Genomic DNA, 25,224 nt, shown 5'->3' with positions numbered 1-25,224 from the left:
TACAGCTATATCAGAAAATGAATGATTGTTTGGTAATTTCATATACCAAAGGTAATTGAAGCAGATATTTATGTAGTCATTGGGAGGCGAACTATCTCCAATTCAACGGCTTAATCATTAATATTTGGAGGATTTCTTGCTATGCTGTTATTAGGAGGAGAACATTACCAGACAGACATTTCAATTGTTTTATTTAACTAAAACAACAACATTATGTATTCTGGACTTTTTTCTTCAACAGAAAACATATAATATTTTAACAAAATAAGCATATGAATTTTTGAATTTAGTTAAACATTCAAGTTTTTAAAAATCAGGTTTGTTTTTGTTAAAATTATTTTTAACTAAAATAGTTAAATATTTTTAAAAAAAAAAACAAAAATTATATCAACGGTGTCAGCCAGGTCAACATGAGAAACGTAAAATATTGGCTTCTGCAGCTAACTCAGTTGTCTTCATCTTTATTTTCCTGTTTGTCCTAATATGGATAAGAAAAACAAGCTTTCCTGCTTTTTCAGGTCCCAAACAATTTTTAAATTTGGAATGAATTAGTTGAAAGGAAGAAAATATTCTTTCTACACTGGCAGAAGAAGCTACTGCTGTTTAAAAGTGAGATTGTCACTTCTACGGTCTCTGAATCCAAGTGCTTAAGTGACTTCCACCAGTTCGCTGGTGTGACTGTCTTTAAAACATAATCAGCAAACATATATTTCTTGAATGGTTCTTATTCCCAAACTAGGTCTCTTTTACGGCCTCCTGCCATTACAGGTTTTCCATTAAAGTGAGAGAATGGTATGGTAGATCTCAAATCAATGAAGGCTACACTCAGAAAGACCTCAAGACTTCTGGAATATGCTGCTCAAACAGTTTCACTTTTGTTTCTACTGCCTGTCCCTCCCTTCTCACATTTATCTCCAGACTTCTTCTACTTGTCCAGATCTATTCCACCCCCAACAATCTTCTATTCATTGAACTTTTTGAAACTTTGCACTTTTAGAGAGAGGTAAGGGATTGACTCTGTGTTCACCAATTTGCAGAGGGACACCACCTCTGACAATGTGAATCTGCAAAGGTTTCTAATTGCTGGAAAGTTTAAGGCCAGGAATCGTGTAACTAGCATGGGAGCAAGTATCTAAATTCATAGATTGATAGATTCCAAGGCCAGAAAGGACCACTATTTTCATCTAGTCTGACTTCCTGCATAACACAGGCCGTAGAACTTCCCCCACAAAATTCCTAGAGCCTATCTTCTATAAATACAGCCAGTTTTGATTTAAAAATTCAGTGATGGAGAGTACACCATGACCGTTGGTAAATTGTTCCAATGGTTACTCTTTCTGTTAAAAATTTACACCTTATTTCCAGTCTGAATTTGTCTAGTTTCAGCTTGTCAATCGTCTGACAATTGTCATCAGACTTGAGAAAACTCCCTCAAAAATGTTTTCATCCTGCCAAAATGAGTGGATGACGCAGCTCCAGGGTACAAAGAGTAGCACTGAGTAAATGTATTAATTGAATTTTAAGTGACAGCCTTACGAATCTTGGCTACGGATACATTGGAGAGAAGCGATGGGGATGTTTACACATTTGGTTGAATGGGCTCTAAATAACCTCTGTGCACTAGAGGTCCTACCGTCTCTAAGGCCTTTCTGTATCTGAAGTTAGGAAAATTGTCTATGTAACAATTACAACTATGTGTGTACTTGGGAAATGCCCACCAGACAGTAAGCAACCAGCCTTAATGGGCCATTGGGAGAAGACAATGGGTCTTCAAAGAGGTGGATTTCCCATCTTCCCTGGAGTTCCTTCCTGTGGGACATTGCAAATAATGGTTTCATGACTGCTTTGACACTGCAGGGTCAGGTGATAAGGTCACCTGGTACAAAATATCACCTTGGATACTGCTGGTACTTTTCCACTGGAAACAAAGGCTTCCTGCGCTATGTAAATTCTATTTAAGGCTGGGAAGGAAGGCATTCAGGACTCTCCTCCATTGCCTGCCCAGGAAGGAAGACTGCTAAAAACACCCTAAGGGAAAGGCAGGTTTGAGTCCAGGCTGAGACAGGGGTCCAGTCTATAAAGAGAAATAACTGGAACTCTAAGCTACAGAAACTCTGCAACTTGCCTAAAACAACATTTAGGGTGAGAAATTACATTTTGTAACCTGTTTCTTGAGTGTATTAAGCTTAGTTTGCGTGTTTTGTTTTATTTGCTCAGTAATCTGCTTTGTTCTGTTTCCTATCCCTTATAATCACTTTAAAATTTACCTTTCATAGTTAATAAACTTGTTTTTAGTTTATTTAAAAACCCAGTTTGTAAGATTCAAAAGGCTGTGCATATCTCTCTCCACACTGAGGGAAAGTGCCAATTCTTATGAGCTTGCGCTGTGCAGATCTTTCTATACAGTGCAAGACAATATTATTTTGGGTTTATACCCCGAAGGAGGTGTGAACGTGAATGCTGGCCATTCTCCTAGCTAAGTCTTCCCACACAGAGCTGATTTCAGTCTGTCTGCAGCTGGATGTGGCCTTACCTGTGTGTGTGCTGGAGAAGGCTTGAGAGCCTAGCACAGCAAAAACAAGGTGAGGAAACCCAGGCTGGTGGAAGGGCGGGCTCAGTGAGACCCCAGCACATCAGGTGGTACCCCAGGAGGGGGGTCCAACCCGTCACAGTATTAATGTGTCGTGGTCCAGGCAGCCTAGTTTTCTCTCCTTGAGTAAAACTGTCTGCCTTCTGGTAATCAGTTAGTGGAATTGCATCTCTCATAGTCGGGGACTGCATGTCAGTGCAGCCAAAATTTGAGACCAAAAAAACTTGTAATTTGTAGTGGGCAAGCCACTCCAGTAGGTGCACACAATAACCCCTTCCCTGCCTGAGTCCTTACAATGAGTAAATTTTTGGTGGAAGTTGTCTTTTGTTGGCCAAACTGATAATTATTACTCTGAGTTGAGCTTATCTTCGGGGGAGAGGGGAAGGACAGGTTGCACACCTCTGGCTAAGATGGTGGAAGCCAAACTGAGCTGGTTTTGTTGTTTAATTTCTGATTAGGTGGAGGCTTTTGAAGTCAAAACTTTGTATCTCTAACTTTGACTCTTTTTTCACAGCTTATATCTAGTGATGCTGATGGAGCCATTCAAAGAGCCGGACGTTTCCGAGTGGAAAATGGATCTTCTGATGAGGTAAGAAAAAGCCTCTGTTTATATCTATTGCCTTTTCCTATTCAAAGATAAATCAATTAAGTAACAGCATTTTCAAATTTCTGAAGTGTTGTATCGTAGAAGATTAGGGTTGGAAGAGATCTCAGGAGGTCATTAATTCAATATACAAGGTTGATATTCAATGCGAGGAATTTTATTTGGCTGCAATGATTGGGCATTGTCAGAGCACTTTCAGAAGCGTTCATGAATATGTCTGGTTCCTCTCAGTCTTCTAACTCTAAAAATAGATATTTGATATAGTGAAGGATAACCTAGCCTTACACTGTAGAATATAAATTGTGAACTTGGGGCAGAAAAGGGCCCCTTACCAATCATTTCACAATTAGCTGGATACATTACTGCAGGAAGGGTGGGAGTTTGCTGAAGCATTTGATGTAAACCTGTACCAGAGTCATAATGCAGGATTGGATGATCTGAGTGTTGACTAATCTGATCCAGTATGGTTGTATGTGTGTAATGTAGAATATTAGAAATTATGTTCTTGATATAAAATTATTTTCCTACATTTTTGAGACGAGATATAGAATCCTGATCAAGGTATAATCCTACTTCCAGCTCTGCTACTTCTATCCCCAGACTTTCTCATGTAAGTCCATATATTTAATTTAAAATGCATGTATTTTATATCAGCCTGGCTGGCCACGTGTGACACATCACGGGCAATCTAAATTCAAAACTCAAGATAGCTCCTTCTTTCCTAGCAGGGGCCGGAAGTGGTGCAGAGACAGCCCCCATGTTGCTTTGTAAAATCCTTCCCTCTTTTCCTTAAAGATTTCAGGATCAGAGCTGATAGATTCTGGAGGGAATTGTGTCCAGGCCCTGCTCATTCTAAAGGAAGGTGGCCTAATATGGGGACGTTAAAGGATGAGTTGAGGAAAGGAAGAAAACAAGGGTGTTTGAATCTTCCAGACCATTTGAACAGGTTCTGTTATAATCCCATGACTTAACTCCAGCCCTGCCCTTCATGTTGGTCCCACGTGGACAACCATTCTCTTTATCAACCCCACCTGAGCCACCACACTGCCATCACCCAACATAGCTTCAATACAGGATTTAAGTGCTGCAGAGGGCATTATATTGGCTATCTGCATCTAGAGGAATATTGCCCTCCGTGTTGCCATCTGCATAGGTAGTTTCAAATTTGTTTGTTCAAACGTAATGAAAATCATAAATAATTTTCATTTTTGAAGTGATAGGGGCATTGGGATGATCTCAGTAAGTCAGTTGCTTAGCATGCATTACTGAAGAAAAAACTTTTGTGTGGTTGAAAGGGATGTTTTAAGGTATTGAGCACCAAGTAACATCCTAAAAATTACTAAAAAGTTATAATCTTGAGAAACAAGAAACAATAATTGTTTCTCTTAATGCCATTTCAGGGATGTGACGTATTATTTTAGTTAAATGGGGTTTTTGCTATGCTCTAGGGACAGCACAACTAAAGATAAGCAAAATAATCACAATTATTAACTAGGATTAGTTTATTACTAATGAAAGGGAAAGGGAGAAAATAAAATAAAAACAGAGCATAAGCAATAAATGCTTCACTTACTTCAGTTGGAATCTCTTCTGTATTTGTGTCTATGGAGAGTTTTTAATGGAGATTACACCATAAGAGTTGGGCCCTCTCTGGTGGAGACACTCTTCTCTACATAAGATAAGATCAAAGTATATTAGTTCCCAAATCAGTAGAGTCCTGTCTTAGTGTATCATTGAGCACTAAAACAGTCTGTAGATGGGACAAGGAATTTTGTTTTAGGGTTGGAGAATTGTATTTGGTTTACCATGGTTAAACAGTTTAAATATGATCATATAGTGAGTGATATTAACTAAGTCTTATGAAACCAAAGAAATATTTAAATTCAGCTATTTAAAAGATGCCATTTAAGGAGTGGTCCCGAGACAGGCAAATTAAAGACTATTAAGAATCTTAAATTTAAAATAAGTCCCAATATTTCTCTCCATTTACAAAGGTTAGCTTATGTTTCCTTTCCATGAGTACATAGTTTAAACTTTAAACAGTCTGGTGTTTAACAGGAGAAACTTGTTTGATACCTTAAATTATAATAGCATTTTGGTATTCCATTTAAAAGTTTTACAAGAAAAAATTAAATGCAGTGCTTCATCTCATCAGTGCATGTCAAAGAATTGGGTAATGTGATTTTGTTGTAGAAGCAGTGCTGGGCTGGAAGGTTGCCGCTTCTTGATGTGGTGGTGTGCAGCTTCTTTGTAGTTGTAGTATTGCTGCTGTGTGCTTGGTTGTATAGATGAAATGAATAGACTGACTGAGAGTGCAGGAGTTAACACAGTAGTCCAAGGGCATGCCTACACTGCAGAGTAAGCTCAGACTCAGACTTGAGCCCAAATCCTCCCTTCATCTACACACAATCTGTCTGACTCAGCTCTAGGTCCCAGGACTCTGCAGTAGTAGAGGATTCGAGCTTGGTCCCCACGGGGACTTGGGTCCAAACTCCATCATTTTGCAGTATGGATGCAGCTTGGGCCCAGGTCTGCCAGACTTGGGTCCTGAGAGTCTGCCACTGCTATCCCACAATCCCATGGGATGGTGTCCTTTCTCTTTTCTATCCTAAGACTGGCCAGTTGACTCCCAGGAAACAGAAGTTACCCCTCTGATGCAAGTACAGCTGCTCGGCATTTAATCTTTCCATTTTATTCTGACCACTGAGCTGGAAGCAGAGTGAACCTTCTCTTTTGTTTGTAATAGTTACTGACACAAAGAACTCCTTTGTCAGTTGTGCTGCTTAGCTGGTCATAGGGGCACAGCCAGATTTTGGTTAATCTCTGGTGCAAGGCAAGCAAACAGTTTGACTTTAGCAAGAGATCCTGGCTTCAGCTATAGGGGTTTCTGAGGAAAGTCCAAAATACAGTTGAGGGACTTTCCTTTTGACAGATTGAAGCTGTTTGCAGAAAAGACTGATGAGTCTCTATATATCTTAAAAGACTCAAGGGCCACGTTGCGTTCTTTGCAAATTTACACACCTGCGCAGAAAAGAAAGTTCAGTAAGTCCCAGATAGCGCAGAGATATCGTTCTGCTTGGTTTCCTGCCAGAGATATTACAAACTCCAGTGTAAGAGGCAGTGGTTCCAGAAGAGGAGACCATCTACCTCCTGAGGCATTGACCTCACAACTGACAACTTAGAAACATCAATTTTGATGGGGTGGTTGAGGTGCTGATTACCATTCCCGTTAATACCTGCTGCAACCATCTGCTTTTCTCCCTTACTTCAGTGACCACCTTTTTCACTTCTGCCAAGATGATTTCAACAAGAAATTCCATCCACTTTATTTCACTCCCACCATCCCACCCCACTTCCCTATCTGTCTTCAGGGACTCCTCTCATGAGCACTTCTTACGACAGGAAATAGGCTGTCTTCTGAATTAGGGTGATATAGAACCAGCTCCTACACAACACCAAGAGAAGGGGTTTTATTCCAGATACTTCCCGGTTCCAAAAAAGAATGGTGGTTGGAGACCCATTCTAGATCTAAGATTACTCAACAGATTTGTAAAGGTTCAGAAGTTTAGGATGGTAACTCTTGCAGCAATAATTCCCTCACTGGGATTGGTCCTAAACCCCTGACCGCCAGGATACTTACTTTTATATAGTGAGTCACCATTCTCATAGACGGTTCCTCCACTTCACTCTGGGGAAAGAGCGTTTCCAAGAGAGGGTGCTTCCATTTGGTCTCTCCTCAGCACCAGAGTGTTCTCAAAAGTTCTCTCAGTGGTGGCTTCTCAAGGGATTCTCCTACAACGAATCCTTTTTGGCCACTCAAAGGGCCATAGATCTATTTTTCAGACTGGGACTGTAGTTAAACATCCAAAAGTCCACCCTAACCCCCATACAAAGTTTGGAGTTCATAGTAGCTCACTTGCATGCAATAGCAGCCAAAGCATACCTTCCTCTGCAGAGGTTCATAGCCGTAGCCAACTTAGTCACCAGAGTTCAGATCAGACCCCAAACTTCGACCAGAAACTGTCTAGAGCTATTAGGGCATATGGCAGTTGGTGTTTTTGTGATAAGCCACGTGAGACTTCACATGTATGATCTCCGGGGTGGTTCAGAACTGTTTATTCGCTGAACAAACACAGTTTGAACAAACTACTCTTAATGCCTTTCACTGTGGGAAAAAGTCCCTTGACTAGTGGAAGGACCTTCAAAATGTTTGCACAGGGGTCCCTTTTGCTCAACCATTTTCAATGCTAATAACAACAGATGCATCCTTATCGGGATGGGGAGCCCATCTAGACACTCACACTGCTCAAGGCAAGTGGTCATCTCTTGAAGCTATCCTGCACATCAGCTTACTGGAACTCAGACCAGTCAGTCTCTGTTTCCTTCCACTGATCAGGGACAAATATATGAAGATCATGACAAACAACATGTCATACATGTTCTATATCAACTGTCAAGGGAAAGCAAGATCACCTTCTGTCTGTGCCAAAGCAGTGAGGCTCTCGAATTGATGTTTTGAAGTCAGATCAACATCTCAGCAGCTTACACCTCAGGAGAGGTGTGCAAAAATTCACAGCGGATACCCTCAGCAGGTGTTTCTCACAAGATCATGAATGGGAGTTAGATTCCACTACATATTTTTGTGCTGGTGCATCCTGCAGATAGACCTGATTGCCACGGTAAAGAGCAAGAAGTGCTCCCAGTTCTGCTTGAGAGGCGGACTAGATTGGCGTTCCTTGGGAGATGCCTTCCTCCTTCACTGGAGTTCAAGTCTCCTGTATGCATTCCTCCAGCTCCCTTGATAGCCAAAGTATTGATCAAAGTAAGGAAAGACAAGGCCAGCCATAGTTCTGACATGGCCAAGATAAACAGAGTTCCTTTACCTCACCAAGCTCACTATGGGTCGACCGATCACTCTCTGGACCGTCCCCATCTTCTCTCTCGGGATGCTGATCAAAGTCTTGAGGTTCTTTGACTCAAGGTATGGCTAATTGGTTTGCAGGATTAGAAACATCAATCTGTTCTGAGGACGTAGAGAGAGTACAATTATATAGTAGGAAACAATCCGCTCGTAATACCTACCTACAAATGTGGATGAGATTCAGTCACTGCTGTTACTGACATCTTTCACCTAATTCCTCTCTGCTGTCAGATATACCAGATTACATTTTCGATCTAAAATTGACGAGGTTGTCTCTGAGCTACGTTAGAGTACACTTGTCATCTATTACAGCCTTCCATCGTATGATGGAGGGTTTTTCCATGCTGACTCATCCTACAATGATGATATTTCTTAGAAGACTGGGGAACCTCTTCCCACAAGTCACATGCCCTACTCCAGTTTGGGACATCAACTTGGTGCTTACATGCCTTTATGAGCCCCTCCCCCCCCCGCCCTTTGAAAGTATGTCTATCTGCTCCCTTCTATGCTTGTCTGTGAAAATGGCTTTTCTCATAGCCGTTACTTCTGCTCAAACAGTGGGGGAGAGAGAGGGGCTCTGATGGCATAGCCTCCATTCACAGTATTTTTTAAGGATAAGGTCACATTACAACCATACCTCAAGTTCTTACCAAAGGTATCGTCAGATGTCCACATAATCCAACCTGTCCACATTCCAGTTTTTTCCCCCAAAGCACATCTGAATAAGGAAAATATGTGGCATTAAGTACACTCAATGTCAGAAGGGCATTAGCCTTTGACCTAGACAGGACTAAACCCTTCAGAAAATCTCCCAGATTATTTCTTTCCATTGTGGACAGAATTGGATCTCCAATTTCCAAGCAAAGACTCTCTAGATGGAGCCAGATATCCATTACCTGTTATCAGTCTCATGATCTGTAACCTCCTTCTAGAGCATTAACTCACTTCACAAGATACCTTTCTACTTCGATAGCTTTTCTTAGGAATGTTCTAGTCACAGAAATATGTAGAGCTGCAACCTGTACCTCCATTCATACCTTTCTGAACCCTATGTGTTTACCCAAGGCTTAGCTTCTGATGCAGTATTATCTATTGTACTGTCCTCAATCTTGGACTCAACTCCAAAGTTACGCCTCTCCGTAGAGGGCACTGCTTGGTAGTGACATACAGTGGCATGCCTGTAGGGACACTACTTGAAGAAGAAGAAATGGTTACTCACCCTGTGCAGTAACTGTGGCTCTTTGAGTGTGTCACTGTGTGTGCTCCACTATCTGTCGTCATCCTCTCCGCTTCAGAGTTCTTTGCCATGGAGCTTTGCAGTAGAGAAGGAACAGAGAGCATGAGAATGACTCCATAGCCCAGTGATCTAGGGCATTCTTCTGGGAGGTAGGAGACCCAAGTTCCAGTCCCACCACCTTATTCAATATTTATTTATTTAAAAAATTGAACAGTTTCAACAGAGACTGCAAGAAACCGACCCTAACATAACCTATAGCTCAGAGGTTAGCACCCTCTCCTGGGAGGTAGATGACCCAAGTTCTAATCTCTGCTCCACATCAGGAATTGAACCCAGGGCTCTCTCATGCTGGGTGAGTGCTCTAACCACAGGGCTAAAGGTCAAAAGTGTGGGCTTGGTTTTTCTTGCAAAATAACTGACCTGGCTTAGGCACCTAAGTACAGGACAGACTTCAGTGCCTTGAATCTCAAGTGGAGACAGAGACCTAGCTCCCTTTGAGGGCCCTGACCCAGGCCAAACTCCTCTCTTCAGCATTTCGTATTGACTGTCCTAGACAGCTCCCTGCTCAGCTTCACAGTGCCTAAGTCCCTCTTGTGAATTCCACCCCAAGTGTCAAAGAGAATGACACCTCCTTAGCTATAAAACCATAATTACTACATCCATGTGTTTACACACACATTCTGGGATGCAGCTTTTAACTTCTATTTTGGTTTAACTTCAGTACTATTTTCTTTTATACTATGTTTTAAATATCTATGTATTAGTAATTGTGCTTTATATAGAATATCTGATATGTATCTTTAACAGCATATTGTCAATGTATTACAAATGGTAAATTATAAAACTAGAAACCATTTGGTTCAAAGGAAAACAACAAGAGTGTCTTCTCAAATAAATTGGTTAGTCTCTAAGGTGCCACAAGTACTCCTTTTCTTTTTGCGAATACAGACTAACACGGCTGTTACTCTGAAACTTCTCAAAGAACAAGACACATCCTACTTGTGCCAGACAGCAGTTTGGTATGGACATAATTTTTATCTCAATAAAACAAACTCTATAAGATATTAATGTTAGAAAGAGAACTGGTTGTATAGAACAATGTGAGGATATTCTTTATTTAAGATATTCAAAAGACGACTGATTCTTAGGACATGTTATCAGAGCTATAAACTGAAAGGGCTTCCTCATCCCTCCTATTTGCAAAGAGAAAAACCTTTAGTGTAAACCTATACAAAAAATCTTACACACATTCTTACTGAAATTGATTTCTTTTATAAATACTCTAAAGTCTTCATTCTTCAAAATATTGAGAACATTTATGGTTGCAAATGTTTTACAGAGACATTGATTACTCCTAACTCATATTGCTACTTAAAGGAAACGAGAAATGGTTACTCACCCTGTGAAGTAACTGTGGTTCTTCAGATATGTCTGCCTATGGGTGTTCCAGTCTAGGTGCACATTAATATTTAATTATTTATACACAGTGGAATTGAACCTGCTTCTCCCACATCCTGGGTGAGTGTTCTAACCACTAAGCTAAAAGTCATAGGGGGAGGAGAAGTGTTACGCACCATTATCATAGCACATAGGTCAGATTGGGTCCTGAAGGCAAGATAGGTAGGGGAGTGCTAATTTGTGGGTCCCAGTGGGGCTTAGGCTTAGGCGTGAGTTAGGTGCCAAGATGTTGGATGGTATCAGGACTTACATGCTGTGTATATGCCCAACTGCCAAAAGTTAAGCACTTCATCGACTTTAATGGTGGAAACTCTGGCTCCTTGGGAGTTTAGGTGCCTGCAGGGTTATGTGGCAGCTGGACAGGGCTTGTGAGTACAAGTGGTGCCTAAATGTTGGCCTCTAGGTGCATAAAGTGGGAGACTGATGCTTAAGTCCACAAGTGAGAAAAATGTGTAATGTTAGAAATCTCTCAAAATCCTCTACGATATCTATTCTGTGCCTTATAATTAAAATTTCTATTTTAGAACTCCTAACTACATGGCACAGAATGCATATCATATTCATATTTATTTATTAGATATAGATTTTTAAGGCTAGGAGGATGGACTTGTGACATTACCCCATATTCTTCACAGAAATATTGTTATGATACGAATACAGCATAACTAAGATATGTTTTATGCAAGATGAGTTACGTGAGGTATCAATGAGCAGGTTATAATCTACTGAATGTGTATATCCAATTTGTATGAATGTATCATTTTTGTATCTAAAGTTAGGAATATTGACTATGTAACAATTACAACTGTGTGTGTATTTGGGGGAATGCCCACCAGACAGTAGGCAATCAGCCTGAATGAGCCATTTAAGAAGGACAATAGAACTTTGGAGATACTAATGTTCCACCTTCCTGAGGAGCTTCCTGAGATGTTGCTTTAACACTGCAGGGTCATCTAATGATGTCACCTGGTAAATTCTATTTAAGGCTGGGAAGGAAGGCATTCAGGACTCTCCTCCATTGCCTGCCCAGGAAGGAAGACTGCTAAAAACACCTGAAGGGAAAGGCAGGTTTGAGTCCAGGCTGAGACAGGGGTTCAGTCTGTAAAGAGAAATAACTGGAACTCTAAGCTACAGAAATTCTGCAACTTGCCTAAAACAACATTTAGGGTGAGAAATTACATTTTGTAACCTGTTTCTTGAGTGTATTAAGCTTAGTTTGCGTGTTTTGTTTTATTTGCTCAGTAATCTGCTTTGTTCTGTTTCCTATCCCTTATAATCACTTTAAAATTTACCTTTTGTAGTTAATAAACTCATTTCTTGGTTGTAACATAACCCAGTTTGTGCAATTCATATCTTGGGGAGGGGGAGGTCAAGAAGCTGTGCATATCTCTTTCTACATTGAGGGAGAGGGCAATTTTTATGAGCTTGTGCTGTGCAGATTTTTCTGTACAGTACAAGACAATATTATTTTGCGTTTACACCCCGAAGGGAGTGTGCACGTGAGTGCTGGGTGTATCCCCGAGCTGATTCCTCCCACACATAGCTGATCTCATTGTCTCTGTGTCCATTTGCAGCTGGGTGTGTCCCTACCTGTGTGTGTATGTGTGTGTGCTGGAGAAGGCTTGAGGGCCTGGCACAACTAGGACAGGGTGAGGAAACCCAGGCTGGTGGAACGGGCAGAACCAGTGGGACCCCAGCACATCAGGTGGTATCCCAGATGGGGGGGTTCAACCTGTCACAGGACTATTATCATCAAGTAGTCTGATCTCCTGCATAGGACTTCCCTCAGTTAATTGCTGTTTGAACTAGAACATATCTTTTAGAAAAACACCCAATGTTGATTAAAAATTTCCAGTGATGGAGAATCCACCATGACCCTTGGTAAGTTGTTCCATTGTTTAATTACCCTCACTATTTTCAAAACAAAATTGTGCCTTATTTCTAGTCTGAATTTGTCTAGCTTCAACTTCCAGCTGTTGATGTTGTTATATCTTTGCTAGATTGAAGATCCATCTATCAAATTTCTGTTCCCCATGTAGTTACTTATTAACTGTATAGTCACACCTTAACCTTCTCTTTGTTAAAGAGAGAGCATGTTGTCTTTCACTGTAAAGCATGTTCTCCGGTCTTTTAACCATTGTTGTGGCTCTGCTCTGAACCCTCTCTAACTTATATGGCCCTCTCCAGTTTATTAACATTCTCCTTGAATTGTGAACAGCAGAACTGCTTTCAGTATTCCAGTACAGAGGTGCTCAGTAAAGAGGTAATATAATCTCCCTACTCCTATTCAAGAGTGCCCTGTTTATGCATCCAAGGACTGAATTAGCCCTTTTGGTCACAGCATGCACTAGGACTTTATTTTCTTCTGACTATTCACCATGACTCCCAAGTCTTTTTCAAAGTCACTGCTTCATTGGATAGAGTCCCCATCTGGTAGGTATGGCCAACATCCTTGGTTCCTAAATGTATGCATTTACATTTGGTTATAATACAACTTGTGGTGCTTTCTTGCGCCCAGTTTACTAAGCATTCCAGATGGCTCTGTATGAGTGACCTGTCGTCTTCATTATTTACCACTTTCCCCAATCTTTTTGTCATCTGCAAACTTTATCAGTGATTTTGTTTTTTTGTAAATCATTAATAAAAATGTTAAATAGGCTACAGCCAAAAACAGATCCCTGCTGGACCCCACTAGACACACTTTATTGCAGGTGATTCCCTGTTACAATTACATTTTGAGTTCTATCAGTTAGCCAGTTTTTAATCATTTCATATGCGCCATATAGTTGTGTGGTACTATGTCAAAATTCCTTACAAAAGTCTGTTACATCACTACTGTTATCTTTATCCTCCAAACTTATAATCTCATAAATTAAAAATCAAATTAGTTTGATAAAATATACTTTCCATAAACCATATATATTGGGATTACTTATACTTTCTTCTTGATTAATTGAGTCCTGTTTCAACCATTCACATTATTTTGCCTGGGACTGATGTCAGGCTGACAGGCCTATAAATTATCTGGTCATCCTGTTTGGCTTTTTAAGTAATAGCTCAACATTTGCTTTCTTCCAGACTTCTGGATCTTCCCACTGTTTCAAGACATAATGAAAATCATCATTAACAGTCTAGAGAGCTCCTTATCCAGCTCATTAAAAATGTATGGGTGTAAATTATCCAGTCTTGCTGATTTCAGAATATCTAGATTTAGGAGCTGCTGTTTAACATCCTCCTTTGTTACTGTTGAAATGGAAAGTATTTCATCATTGTCATCAGCTGATTTGAATACATAATCTATCATTTTCTCAAATACAGAACAAAAATATTTATTGAACATTTCTGCATTTTTATTGATAATTCTACTAGGGTTGCAAATATTATTTTAAATGGTAACCGTTTAAACTATTAAAATAATATTGTTTAATCGGTTAACTGATTAAAGGGAGAGAGGCTGGGGCTGCTTTGGCCAGCCAGGGGCTGGGGCTGGGGCTGGGGCTTGGGCTTAACGGTTAAGGTGGATTAACTGGTAAGACTAATGCTTACAGTTTAATATTTTACATCCCTAAATTCTACCATTTCCATCTACTAATGACTGATACCATTGTTAGAATTTCTTTTGTTCGTAATATATTTTTAAATCGCCTTGTTGTCCTTAAATCTGCTGCCCATAGATTTCTCCTTGTGTCGTTTTGCTGCCCTTCTTTTCTAGGATTCCTAGATTCTAATTTGTATTCATTATTATCAGCTTCCCCTTTCTCCCATTTGTAATATATGATTTTTATAGATGCTTTTACTTATACTCTAGGCCAGGTTTGTTTTTGAACTAGTGTGGTGTTTTTTCTTGATTGTGGGATCTTATTTCTGGTTTGAATTTGTATAGCTTCAGCTCCCAGCTGTTGGATCTTGTAATGCTTTTGTTGGCTAGATAAGAGCTCTCTGCTTTCAGAAATTATCTCCCCATGTAGATATTTATAGATTGTGATCAAGTCATCTCTTTACTTCTTAAACTAAATAGACTGAACTTCTTACGTTTCTCACTGTAATTCATGCCTTCTAGTCTTCAAATCATTCTTGTGGCGCTTTTCTAAACTCTCCAATTATATAATTGTATCTTTATATAGTTCCAGTCAGAATTGGGCGCTAGTGGCATCAGGCTTTTTTGGTCATAGCCCTGGTAGGTCACAAGATTCAGACCTTAAAATTGTAACATTCTCTGCACAGTCCAGATACCTCTGAAATAAATAAAATTCCAGTTAAAGCAGGTTATATGATGTGTTAAATTTTTTTTATGTGAAATAGTTTACGTTAACCTATTAATAGCTGATCTACACAATCTGCTTATTATCCAGGGGTATCCAAGCCCCAGGATTCTTGCTGAAAGTCGTAGTTTCTTTTGTCAGGCCTTTTGTATTGCAGTAGTGGTGCACACAGCTTGCATTCTGAACAGGCAATTTGGGGTAATTTCTGCCAGAATCGGCCCAGACTCGTTCATGGTTCCTTAGAAAACAGTGATTAATGCTAGTATCATTGAATATTAAGGTACTGTGAGGATGTCTCCTTACTGGACAGTAGCTGAATTAGAAATATATGTCAGTACTATGTTGATCTGTAATCTGAGATACACTGGGGTGTATTTGCATGCCCAGTTTGTTGTACGTTACCTATGATTAGACGCTTGCTTCTGATGTGTTCCTCTTTAAATGTAAATTGCACATAATGTATTGGCGATGCACAGAGAAAGGATAGGTTTCAGAGTAGCAGCCATATTAGTCTGTATTCGCAAAAAGAAAAGGAGTACTAGTGACACCTTAGAGACTAACCAATTTATTTATCCGATGAAGTGAACTGTAGCTCACGAAAGCTTATGCTCAAATAAATTGGTTAGTCTCTAAGGTGCCACTAGTACTCCTTTTCTTTTTAGAGAAAGGATAGTACAGCACTCCCATAGTGAATGTTCCAATAAACTAAACTATTACAGCCATCAAATGATAAAAGAATTACACTTTAAAAACACCATGGAATAATGAAAGAAACACATTGGGTTCAGTTGTGATTTAATGTCACAGTCCATTGCAGGGGCACATGTCCTCAGCAGGAACTCCGGAAGGCATTTGCTTAGCCTGGCACAATGCTTCCAGGCATGCAACACCCTTTGAAAAGATTCAGGATGTGTTCTTCAATGCCGCATGAGAAGCTGCCTGAGGTTTTGGCTCTGCCCCTGTAGAAAGGTTAGTAAGACAGTGTCACTAGTGTGTAGTAGTCCTTGTTTTCAGGGGAGTGCAAGGACAGCCATTTTGCCTGATCACTGTGTACTAGTGCAAAAGTGTGTAGGTACCTTCCACTGCCCTGCTCTCCGTAAACAAGGCCAGGTACAACTGAGACCGCAGATCCTATTAAGTACCTAAGAGTCAGGGTGGGTTGTTTTTTCTGGCTGAAATTCTAGACCAAAATATGAAAATAGAGTTTTCATTGAAGAATATGCTGGTAAAGTGAGGGATCTGGCTTTAGAGCACAGCTGAAGTAGCATAAACATTCCCTAAGTAGAAGAGAGGGACTTGTGTCACTTTAAATCTTGCCTTTAACCAAGCAATCAACCCAGAAGCAGCAGTGAAGGACTCCAGTGGGATTCCCATGTCCTCCGTTCCTCCAGAAGTATGGGTGGCCATGGCTGAAAGTCCTCTAGGGTTGTGCTGGGAAGAATAAAGAGAAATGGAGGCAATCTGGAGGCAAAACATTGTAAAGAGAGTTTTAAAAACCTGTTTTTTTTTTGCTATAATTCCTGTACCTAGATGTGTTGTTGCTTTTAGTAGAATGTTAAAGGGCCATCAAAAACTCAGTGGTTCCAAGGGAGAGCCAGTGAGAAAAGGCCGAAGTGATATGAAAGCATTTAGCTAAATAGAATCCTAGAAATGTAAGGGGCTGGAAGGAAGCTCAGTAGTTTATCTTAGTCCATCCCTCTGCACTGAGATAGGACTATGTATACATAGATCGTCACTGACAGGTGTTTTTCTAACTTGTTCTTAAAAAAAAAAAAAAAAAACTCCAGTTACAGGGATTCCACACCTCCTTTGGTAACCTATTCCAGTACTTAACTATCCCTATACTTAGAAAGATTTTCTTAATATCTGACCAGAATTTCCCTTCCTGCAGAGTAAGCCGATTATTTCTTGTCCCACCTTCAGTGGATGTGAAGAACAATTGATCACTGTTTTCTTTATAACAGCTCTTAACATATTTGAAGACTATCAGGTTCCCCCTTCAGTCTTCTTTTCTCAAGACTGAACATATCTGTTTTTTTAAAGCTTTTGTCATAGGTCAGGTTTCTCTAAACCTTTTATCATATTTGTTGCTGCCCTTTGGACTCTTTAAGAATGATACAGACAAATTGTAAAGTGTGGAGTGCAAAACTGGACACACTATTCCAGCTGAGGCCTCACTAGTGCTGAGTAGAGTGCAGCAATGAATCACCTCCAGTGTTTTAGATAAGACACTCCTGTTATTCCATCCCAGCATGATATTAGTCTTTTTTGCAACTGCATCACGCTGGGTCATATTCAGTAAGTGATCTTCTATACCCCCAGATCCTTTTCTGCAGTATTACTGCCTAACCAGTTACTCCCCATGTTGTAGTTGTGTGTTTTGATTTTTCCTTCTTAAATGTAGTACTTTGCACTTGTCTTTATTGAATTTCATCTTGCTGATTTCAGACCAATTCTCAAGTTTGTCAAGGTCAATTTGAATTCTAATCTTGTCCTCCAAAATACTTGCAACCACTCCTAGCTTGGTGTCCACAAATTTTATAAACATACTCTCCATCCCATTATCCAAGTCATTAATGAAAATATTGAATAGTACCTGACACAGGACAGATCTCTGCAGGACCCCAGTAGACAGGTTCTCCTAATTTGACAGCGAGACATTGATTACTCTTTCAGTATGTGTTTTCAGCCAGTTGTACACCCACTTACAGTAGTTTCATCTAGACCACATTTCTGTAGTTTGCTTCTGTGAATGTAATGTGGGAATGTATCAAAAGCCTTCTTAAAAGCATGATAAATCATGTCTGTTGCTTCCCCTCATCCATTAGGCCAGTAATCTTGTCAACAAAGGAATTTCAGTTGGTTTGGCATGATTTGTTCTTGACAAATCCATGCTGGCTATTATTCACCATTCTATTATCCTTGGTGTACTTGTTCCATTATCTTTCTAGATATTGAAGTTACCCTGACTGGTCTGTAATTCTCCACTTTCTCTTTGTTCCCCATTTTAAAGATAAGTACAATGTTTGCCCTTCTCTAGTTTACTGGGACCTTACACATCCTTCATGAGCTCTCAAAGATTGCTTCATGTAGTTCCTTAAGTATGCTTGTGTGAATTTTGTCAGGCCCTGCCAATTTGAATATATCTAAATTATCTAATTATTCTTTAACCTATTCTAGCTTATGTTCCTTTCCCCTTGTTGTTAATATTAAATCTGGTTAGGTATTTGATCACAATTAGCCTTTTTAGTGAAGCTGTAAGCAAAACAGGAATTAAACACCTTTAGCCTTTTTGATGTCATCAGTTATTAGCTCTCCTTCCCTGCAAAGTTGTGGACCTACACTTTACTTATGTTTTTTCTCTAGCTCCTAATGTATTGAAATAATCTCTTCTTGTTGCTTTTTATGTCACTTACTAGGTGTAACTCATTTTGTGCCTTAGCTTTTCTGATTTTGTGCCTACATGCTTGTGCTATTCTTTTGTATTCATTCCCAGCAATTTGTCCATGTTTCCGCTATTTATAATATTTCTTTTTGATTTTCAGGTCTTTAAAGAGCTCCTGATGCAGCTGTATTTGCCTTATACTATTCTACTGATCTTTCCTGTGCGTCGGGATAATTTGCTGTTATGCCTTAAATATTTTCTCTTTGAGAAACTCTTTGAGAAACTCCTTTTTCCCTTAGATTTTCTTTCCATGGGACCTTACCTGCTAGTTCTGAGCTTGTTAAAATTTGCTTTTTTAAGTCCTTTCTTTCCTTAGAAACATTTCACGATCACTTTCACCCAAATTGCCTTCTACAGTCAGAATCAAGTCTAAAGTACTACCCCTCCAGTGGTTGCTTCCTCTACTCCTGAAACAAGAAGTTATCCCCTACACATTCCAGGAATTTACTGGACACTTTGTTTTGCTGTATTACTTTTCCAACAGATATCTAGGTCGCTAAAATTCCCCATTATTACCAGGTCTTGTGTTTTTAGTTATTTCTGTTATTTGTTCTAGAAATGCCTCATCCACCTTCTTCTCCTGATTTGGTGATCTATAGTAGACACCTACCGTGAAGTTGCCCCCGTTTTTTGTTTTCACCCAGAGAGTTTTAACTGGCCTGTCTGTCACCTCCTTCAGAACAAGTGTATACAATCTTGATATACAGTGTAACATCTCCTCCTTGTTTTCCCCTGCCTGTCTTTCCTGAACAATCTGTGACCTTCTGTCCAATATTCCGGTTATTCAGCAATCCAATATTCAAATCACCTGTAAGAAATTTTTATTTCAGTTGCATTAAAATAGATTTCCAAATCAGCTTCATGCTTTTGAATGAAGAATGGGCATGAGGATCAAACTCCTCAGGTGCACTTCAGCTAATTTTGCTTGACTTTTTCCTGCATTATTCCCCCTCCCCACCTTTGCATTTGGAGGGGTTTAATCTAATAATTTCCCAATTCTGTTTCTGCTTCAGAATGCAGATTTCACCCCAGGTACATGGCGCAGAACAGATGTGCACTTGGAAAACCCAGAGTACCACACCAGATGGTATTTCAAATATTTTCTAGGAAAAGGTAATTACACTTTGTAAATGGCTTAAACATGATTTTAAATAAATGAGAAATACCTTTCACATTTGAGTAATTGCAATTGTTAAAGTGCATGGGATTGACTTTATTTCTTCTTATTAATATTGCACCTTCAGTGTGTGCAGTGTTGTACAGAAGATGGACTGTGGCAGACAGGTGGGTCCATGGCCCAAAGAGCTTAGCTTCTGATGTTATTGTGGGCACAATACAATCCAGGATAAGCACATGATAGTATTTGGTCACTAAAGCTGTAATCATTCACTGCACTGCAGACTTTACTGCCAGTCCATTGGAAGCTAAACTTCTAGCACGGATGCCTCATTAGTGAGAGAGAAGCCCCAAACCCAAGAAGTCTTGTCACATCAGGGTTTCTTTCAAGAATTCTGGTGCTCCTCACTTTTCTATAAGGTAAAAATGTTTTCAGAACACTTTTTGTTTGGGGATTTTTGCATTTCTACTTCTTGTCCCAGACAAAATAAGGAAATATGCTTGAAGTGTATGTGAATTGTTGAAGGCCGAGTTAATTGCACATCAGGAAAAGTTTAGGCTTGGTTAAGACTTGAGTGAAGGTTCTGGTTAGTTTATATCATACCTGAAGTGGCTTACCCAATTGTCCTTGTTCTTTTTCACAAAATATCTTCCAGAACTGGCCCGCTGAGTTGGCAGGATCTCACCAGATTAGTCACTTAGGCCCCTACTTGGCTTTGTAAGTCTAAAAATAACAATTATTCCGCTCCATATAATGTAGCAGTATTTTGTGAGATAGCATATTTGCACAAGACTTTAAGGGAAATCAGCAGAAATTGCTTTTCTTCACAGATTTTGTAGGAAGGAACTGGGATGGCAGAATCCTGTAGTTTGAGAGACTTGAAACATAAACTTTACAGAACAAAACAAAAAAATCCCTCTCTTCCCCTTGAAGCTGCAATTCCTCAATAAATTTTCTCTTATCTCTTCTAAATTTAAACCATGTCTCTTGGTAGTGAGGATCTGCAGCCAGGTTTTGATTTCCATGCTTTCTTCATTAAGTCCTTTAAAGTTGTTGACAGAGTCAGGATTTCTTAATGTGTTTGCAGGAGTCTTTCTTCTTTTCATTTTGTTTTATAATAGACACCCTGAAATCTTAAACATCTATTTCTTAAAATCATTTTTTACCTTTCTGTTACTTGTGTTTCTACAGTGCTTAGCACAATGTCCATGACAAGGGCTCCTAAGCACTGCCTCAGTACATACAAACAAATAAATAAAATGTACAATCTGGTTTCAGGTTTCAGAGTGGTAGCCATGTTAGTTTGTATCAGCAAAAAACAGTGAGGAATCCTTGTGGCACCTTAGAGACTAACAAATTTATTTGGGCATAAGCTTTTGTGGGCTAAAACCCACTGATCTGATAAAGTGGGTTTTAGTCCACGAAAGTTTATGCCCAAATAAATGTGTTAGTCTCTAAGATGCCACAAGGACTCCTCGTTGTTTTTACAATCTGGTTTGTTATTGTAGGGATGTTCACTAGGGCTAGGCTGTATACACCAGTCAGTTATTGCAGGTTGTTCATAGCTGCTTCCCTGTGCATACTACATGGTTTTGAATTTGCCTATGAGTGCTGGATATCTAGAAAAAATATATTTTTAAATAAGAAATTTTCTTCGAAAAAATCTCTCAAAATTACTTGCATTTTACAAACAGATGCAAGAAAAATAGAGAATTTAACAATTTGATCTATTCACAGTGTTCCTTTAAGTCATGTTCTTAAAAATAACCTTGGGTGCCAGAGACTAGAGACAAATTCCTAAAAAAGCCAAATTTCTGAGGTATTTTGGAAGCTGTTGGATCAACTGAATATTTACTTTTGAAATTGCATACAACACTGAAACTACTCAGTGGAAATGCTGATTAAAGAATGGTGTTAGCTGTAGCGTACCAATTTATAAACTTTAGAAATGGAAAGAGCAGGAGTTGTGCACTGCATGTTACCACATTTGCTGAGCTTCCAAGTTCGTTAGCATGTTTTGCAAGCGACATATTCTCAGTTTGGCCTTTTGGGGGAGAGACAATGAGGAGAGAAAAGGCTTGACCTGGAGCAGTCATGGCCTCTCCTAAAAGAAAGCATTGTGGTTACTATTTATATAAATATAGTATTATATATAGGATATATGATCTGACACTACTATAATAAATCCAGAAAGCCAAGTTTTAAAGGGCAGGTGAGTTGTATCTGTATAGTGAAATCCGATCTCCACATAGAATCAACCTCTTGGATTCAGCAGCAGTAAAAACAGGACTGCTTGTTAGCTTTGCTCTCTGCATATAATTTTGGTAAAAAAAAAAAAAAAAGAAGAAGTGTATTTATTGTTCATAGAACAGATTTTCAGTAGGTGTCTAGCACATTTTAGGGTAAAATTGTGGTGGCCTTACTCATGTTAGTGATCTCATTGATAAAATCATAGTCATGTAGGGATGGAAGGGACCTCAAGAGGCCATCTAGTCCATGCCCCCACACAGAGGCAGCATCATGTATACCTAGACCTTCCCTGACAGGTGTTTGTCTAACCTGTTCTTAAACACCTCCAATACCAAGGATTCCACAAGAGCCCTTGGTAACCTAATCCAGTGCTTAAATATTCTTATAGTTAGTGTTTCCTAATCTCTAACCTAAATCTCCCTTGCTGCAGATTAACAATTACTTCTTGTCCTACCCTCAGTGGACATGGAGAATAATTGATCACTATCGTCTTGATAACAACCTTTTACATATTTGAAGACTGTTCTCATGTCACACACCCCCACACCCCAGCCTTCTTTTCTCTAGGCTAAATATAAGCAATTTTCAACCTTTTCTCAAACATTCTGGACCTTAAAATCATTATAACTTCCACTGAAGCTCACATCTCCTTTGTATGATGCATCTTGGGTCCATAACACCAACTGCCTACTATTAATGTTTTGTCAGTTATTACATGTTAAATGGAAGCTTCAAGGCAGCATTAAGTTTACAATTATAATTGCAAAAAGCCAGGAACTTGAAAATGTTAAGGTTATAACACAGTTAATATGGTCATATTGTACATACTCTGTATATTATGATGTACATTATGCCATTAATATGACAGATAGACATTTGTATAGAAAAACAAAAATATATCTGAGTTAATGCTGTAGGAACCTTAACTTGCTGTAATTAAATGAAAAAACAATTTATAGCTGAGATTTTAAATGTACAAAAGACTGGAATTTTAAAGTTATGGTTCACACAGAAACGGAAACTCAACAAATTGTAACTATATAATATTTAATATTGTGGTAAATAGCATTAATATTAACACCTTAATGTAGATCAGTAAGGTGACTGAGGCATAGTTTCTGATGGAACCTAATTACAAATTCTGGACTTTTCTCAGTGTATGTAAACATCAATAACACACACCTTCCATAATTTAAAAACATTTTCTCAAATCATGTTTCTTCCTTAAAATCAATGGCATCCTTATTTGTTTTATTAGGCTTCAGTAAAGCCATTATTGACCAGCATAGACCAAATGTTAAATGCTGATGTTGTGTACTCTGGGACTGGGCATACACACTGAAATTGCTACCCACAGCAGGGAGACTGTTCCAGGTATAGTGAGCAGCATGACAGAGAGCACAAAACCAGGAGTAGAGAATGGGACAAAGGATAGAGTAAGCAAAAGGAATGGAAGGTGTTTAATGGGGCTTGAGAGAGTTCAGAGGGAAATGTGACTGTGAGATTATTATAGGACCTGCTAGAATGAGTAACTCAAACTAGATGCAATAAGTAGAAGAATTCAGAGGGTGGTGGAGTGGTGGGAGCTGGAGGAGTGGCAGAGAGATTGAACAAGAGAAGGTTATTTTAATCAAGGCAAGAGATCACAGCACATGGACAAGGGTTTCAGCAGCAGAAAAAGTGAGTAAGGAGATTTTGGCAATATGCTGCTGGAAACCTACCAACAATGTAGTTCCTTTTGTAACAATTGATTTTTCCTCGTATAATTGTTTTTCACTTGTTGTGTTTTCTTTCCAGTTCATCAGAATTACATAGGTACAGATGCAGAGAAGAACCCTTTTTTTCTGTCTGTCGTGCTCTCCAACCAAAACAGTCAACGTGTCCCTCAATACCGCTCAATTCTCTGGAAAAAAACAGTAAGGAACAAATACTAATAGTTGCCTGCCTGCCCGCTCTCCATGGTTTTTTAGGGCATTTCCTTCCCTCAGTTGTACCACTGAATTCTTAACATTTTTCCATAGCTACTGTGCTGTGGTTACCACAGGAGATACATATATGGTATGAGTATAAGCCCAGAAAAGAATGCAAACAAATCTTATCTGTAGGCTTCATGTTTCCAGATGCCATTTTTTTGTCATCCTGGCTTCCTTCACCTACAGGAAACCTTTGGATTCCCTGCTGACCCTCTAAAGGTCATTAACTCACTAGTTATTAAAACTCACTTATTTTTAAGTATTTACTATTTCGGAGCACTATCAGTGTGAATAGCTTCATATAAAACATAGGAGAAGGAATGGTCCCTACTCCATGGGCCTTCCATTCTGCATTTAGCGAGATCATACAGTTTGGACTGTCAATATGTTGGATGACTTGCATAGAAGTCCAGTCACAAATGGGCATATTTTAATTATTCACGGTAGTGAATTATCATTGAAAAGCTTCACGGAAGTTGTGTTTCAAGAAGATATACAAATGCATAGAGGGTGGATGTGTGGCCACAAGGAGAGACAGGAAGATCCGTGTCTATTGGATAACCTAAAAGGAGACGTAAAGATGAGAGAAGAAGGATACAGAGAGAGTGTTTAGTTAGTAAGGTGGCTTAGGAGAGCAGACGGATGGGACAGAGCAGGAGAAGAGAGGTGAGATACCAGCAGGGATGGAGTTGTCAAGGGCCTTGAAGTAGATGATAAGAAGCTTAAAGTTGATATGTAAGGCAAGATGAAGCCAGTGGAGGAGGGGAGTGACATGGTCAGAAGCAGTAGAAGTGGGTTAAAGGGAAAAGGGTAATGTAAAATATGAAGTGTTGGTGGAGTGGCGTAACACATAACCACTTAAAAAATTAATGCAAACTATAAAAGCAAACAGACAAATTAGACAGATTTATACAACTCCCAGGCAGTGAGAGTACATCGAAAGAATATCACCCACATACATGCTTCCTGTCTCAAGCGTTTTGCAGAAGAGATTTTGGTCAATTCTTGGTGGTATATGCTTCATAGGAATCACACCATCCGTATTGATTTGTTCCATGTTTCCTGGCTCATGAGTGGACTGTCTTTACAAAAAACAAAATTAAAAATAAAAGCACCAGAAAGGAAATTTAAAAAATGAAGATAACATAAGGGGGAAATGTTTCAGAGTAGCAGCCGTGTTAGTCTGTATTCGCAAAAAGAAAAGGAGTACTTTGTGGCACCTTAGAGACTAACAAATTTATTTGAGCATAAGCTTTCGTGAGCTACAGCTCACTTCATTGGATGCATCCGATGAAGTGAGCTGTAGCTCACGAAAGCTTATGCTCAGATAAATTTGTTAGTCTCTAAGGTGGCACAAGTACTCCTTT

The 25,224-nt window shown here is 39.3% G+C and overlaps 1 protein-coding gene across 5 annotated transcripts in view; it reads left to right on the top strand.

Moving 5' to 3' along the window:
* GARNL3 (GTPase activating Rap/RanGAP domain like 3) overlaps positions 1-25,224 on the top strand; it is a 210,881-nt gene that overhangs the window by 52,550 nt on the left and 133,107 nt on the right. For 3 of the 5 annotated variants that reach the window (XM_074973391.1, XM_074973392.1, XM_074973393.1), the window contains 3 exons: positions 3,105-3,179; positions 19,531-19,630; positions 23,682-23,800. In XM_074973391.1, coding sequence (XP_074829492.1) covers positions 3,105-3,179; positions 19,531-19,630; positions 23,682-23,800 — 294 coding nt within the window. The remainder of the gene's footprint in view (positions 1-3,104; positions 3,180-19,530; positions 19,631-23,681; positions 23,801-25,224) is intronic. The other 2 variants (XM_074973394.1, XM_074973397.1) reach the window with 1 other exon arrangement.

The sequence above is a fragment of the Natator depressus genome, chromosome 16, assembly GCF_965152275.1.
Source record: "Natator depressus isolate rNatDep1 chromosome 16, rNatDep2.hap1, whole genome shotgun sequence".
NCBI lineage: Eukaryota > Metazoa > Chordata > Testudines > Cheloniidae > Natator > Natator depressus.
The sequence above is the reverse complement of the archived record's forward strand: the minus strand, read 5'-3'. Positions and strand labels throughout refer to the sequence as shown.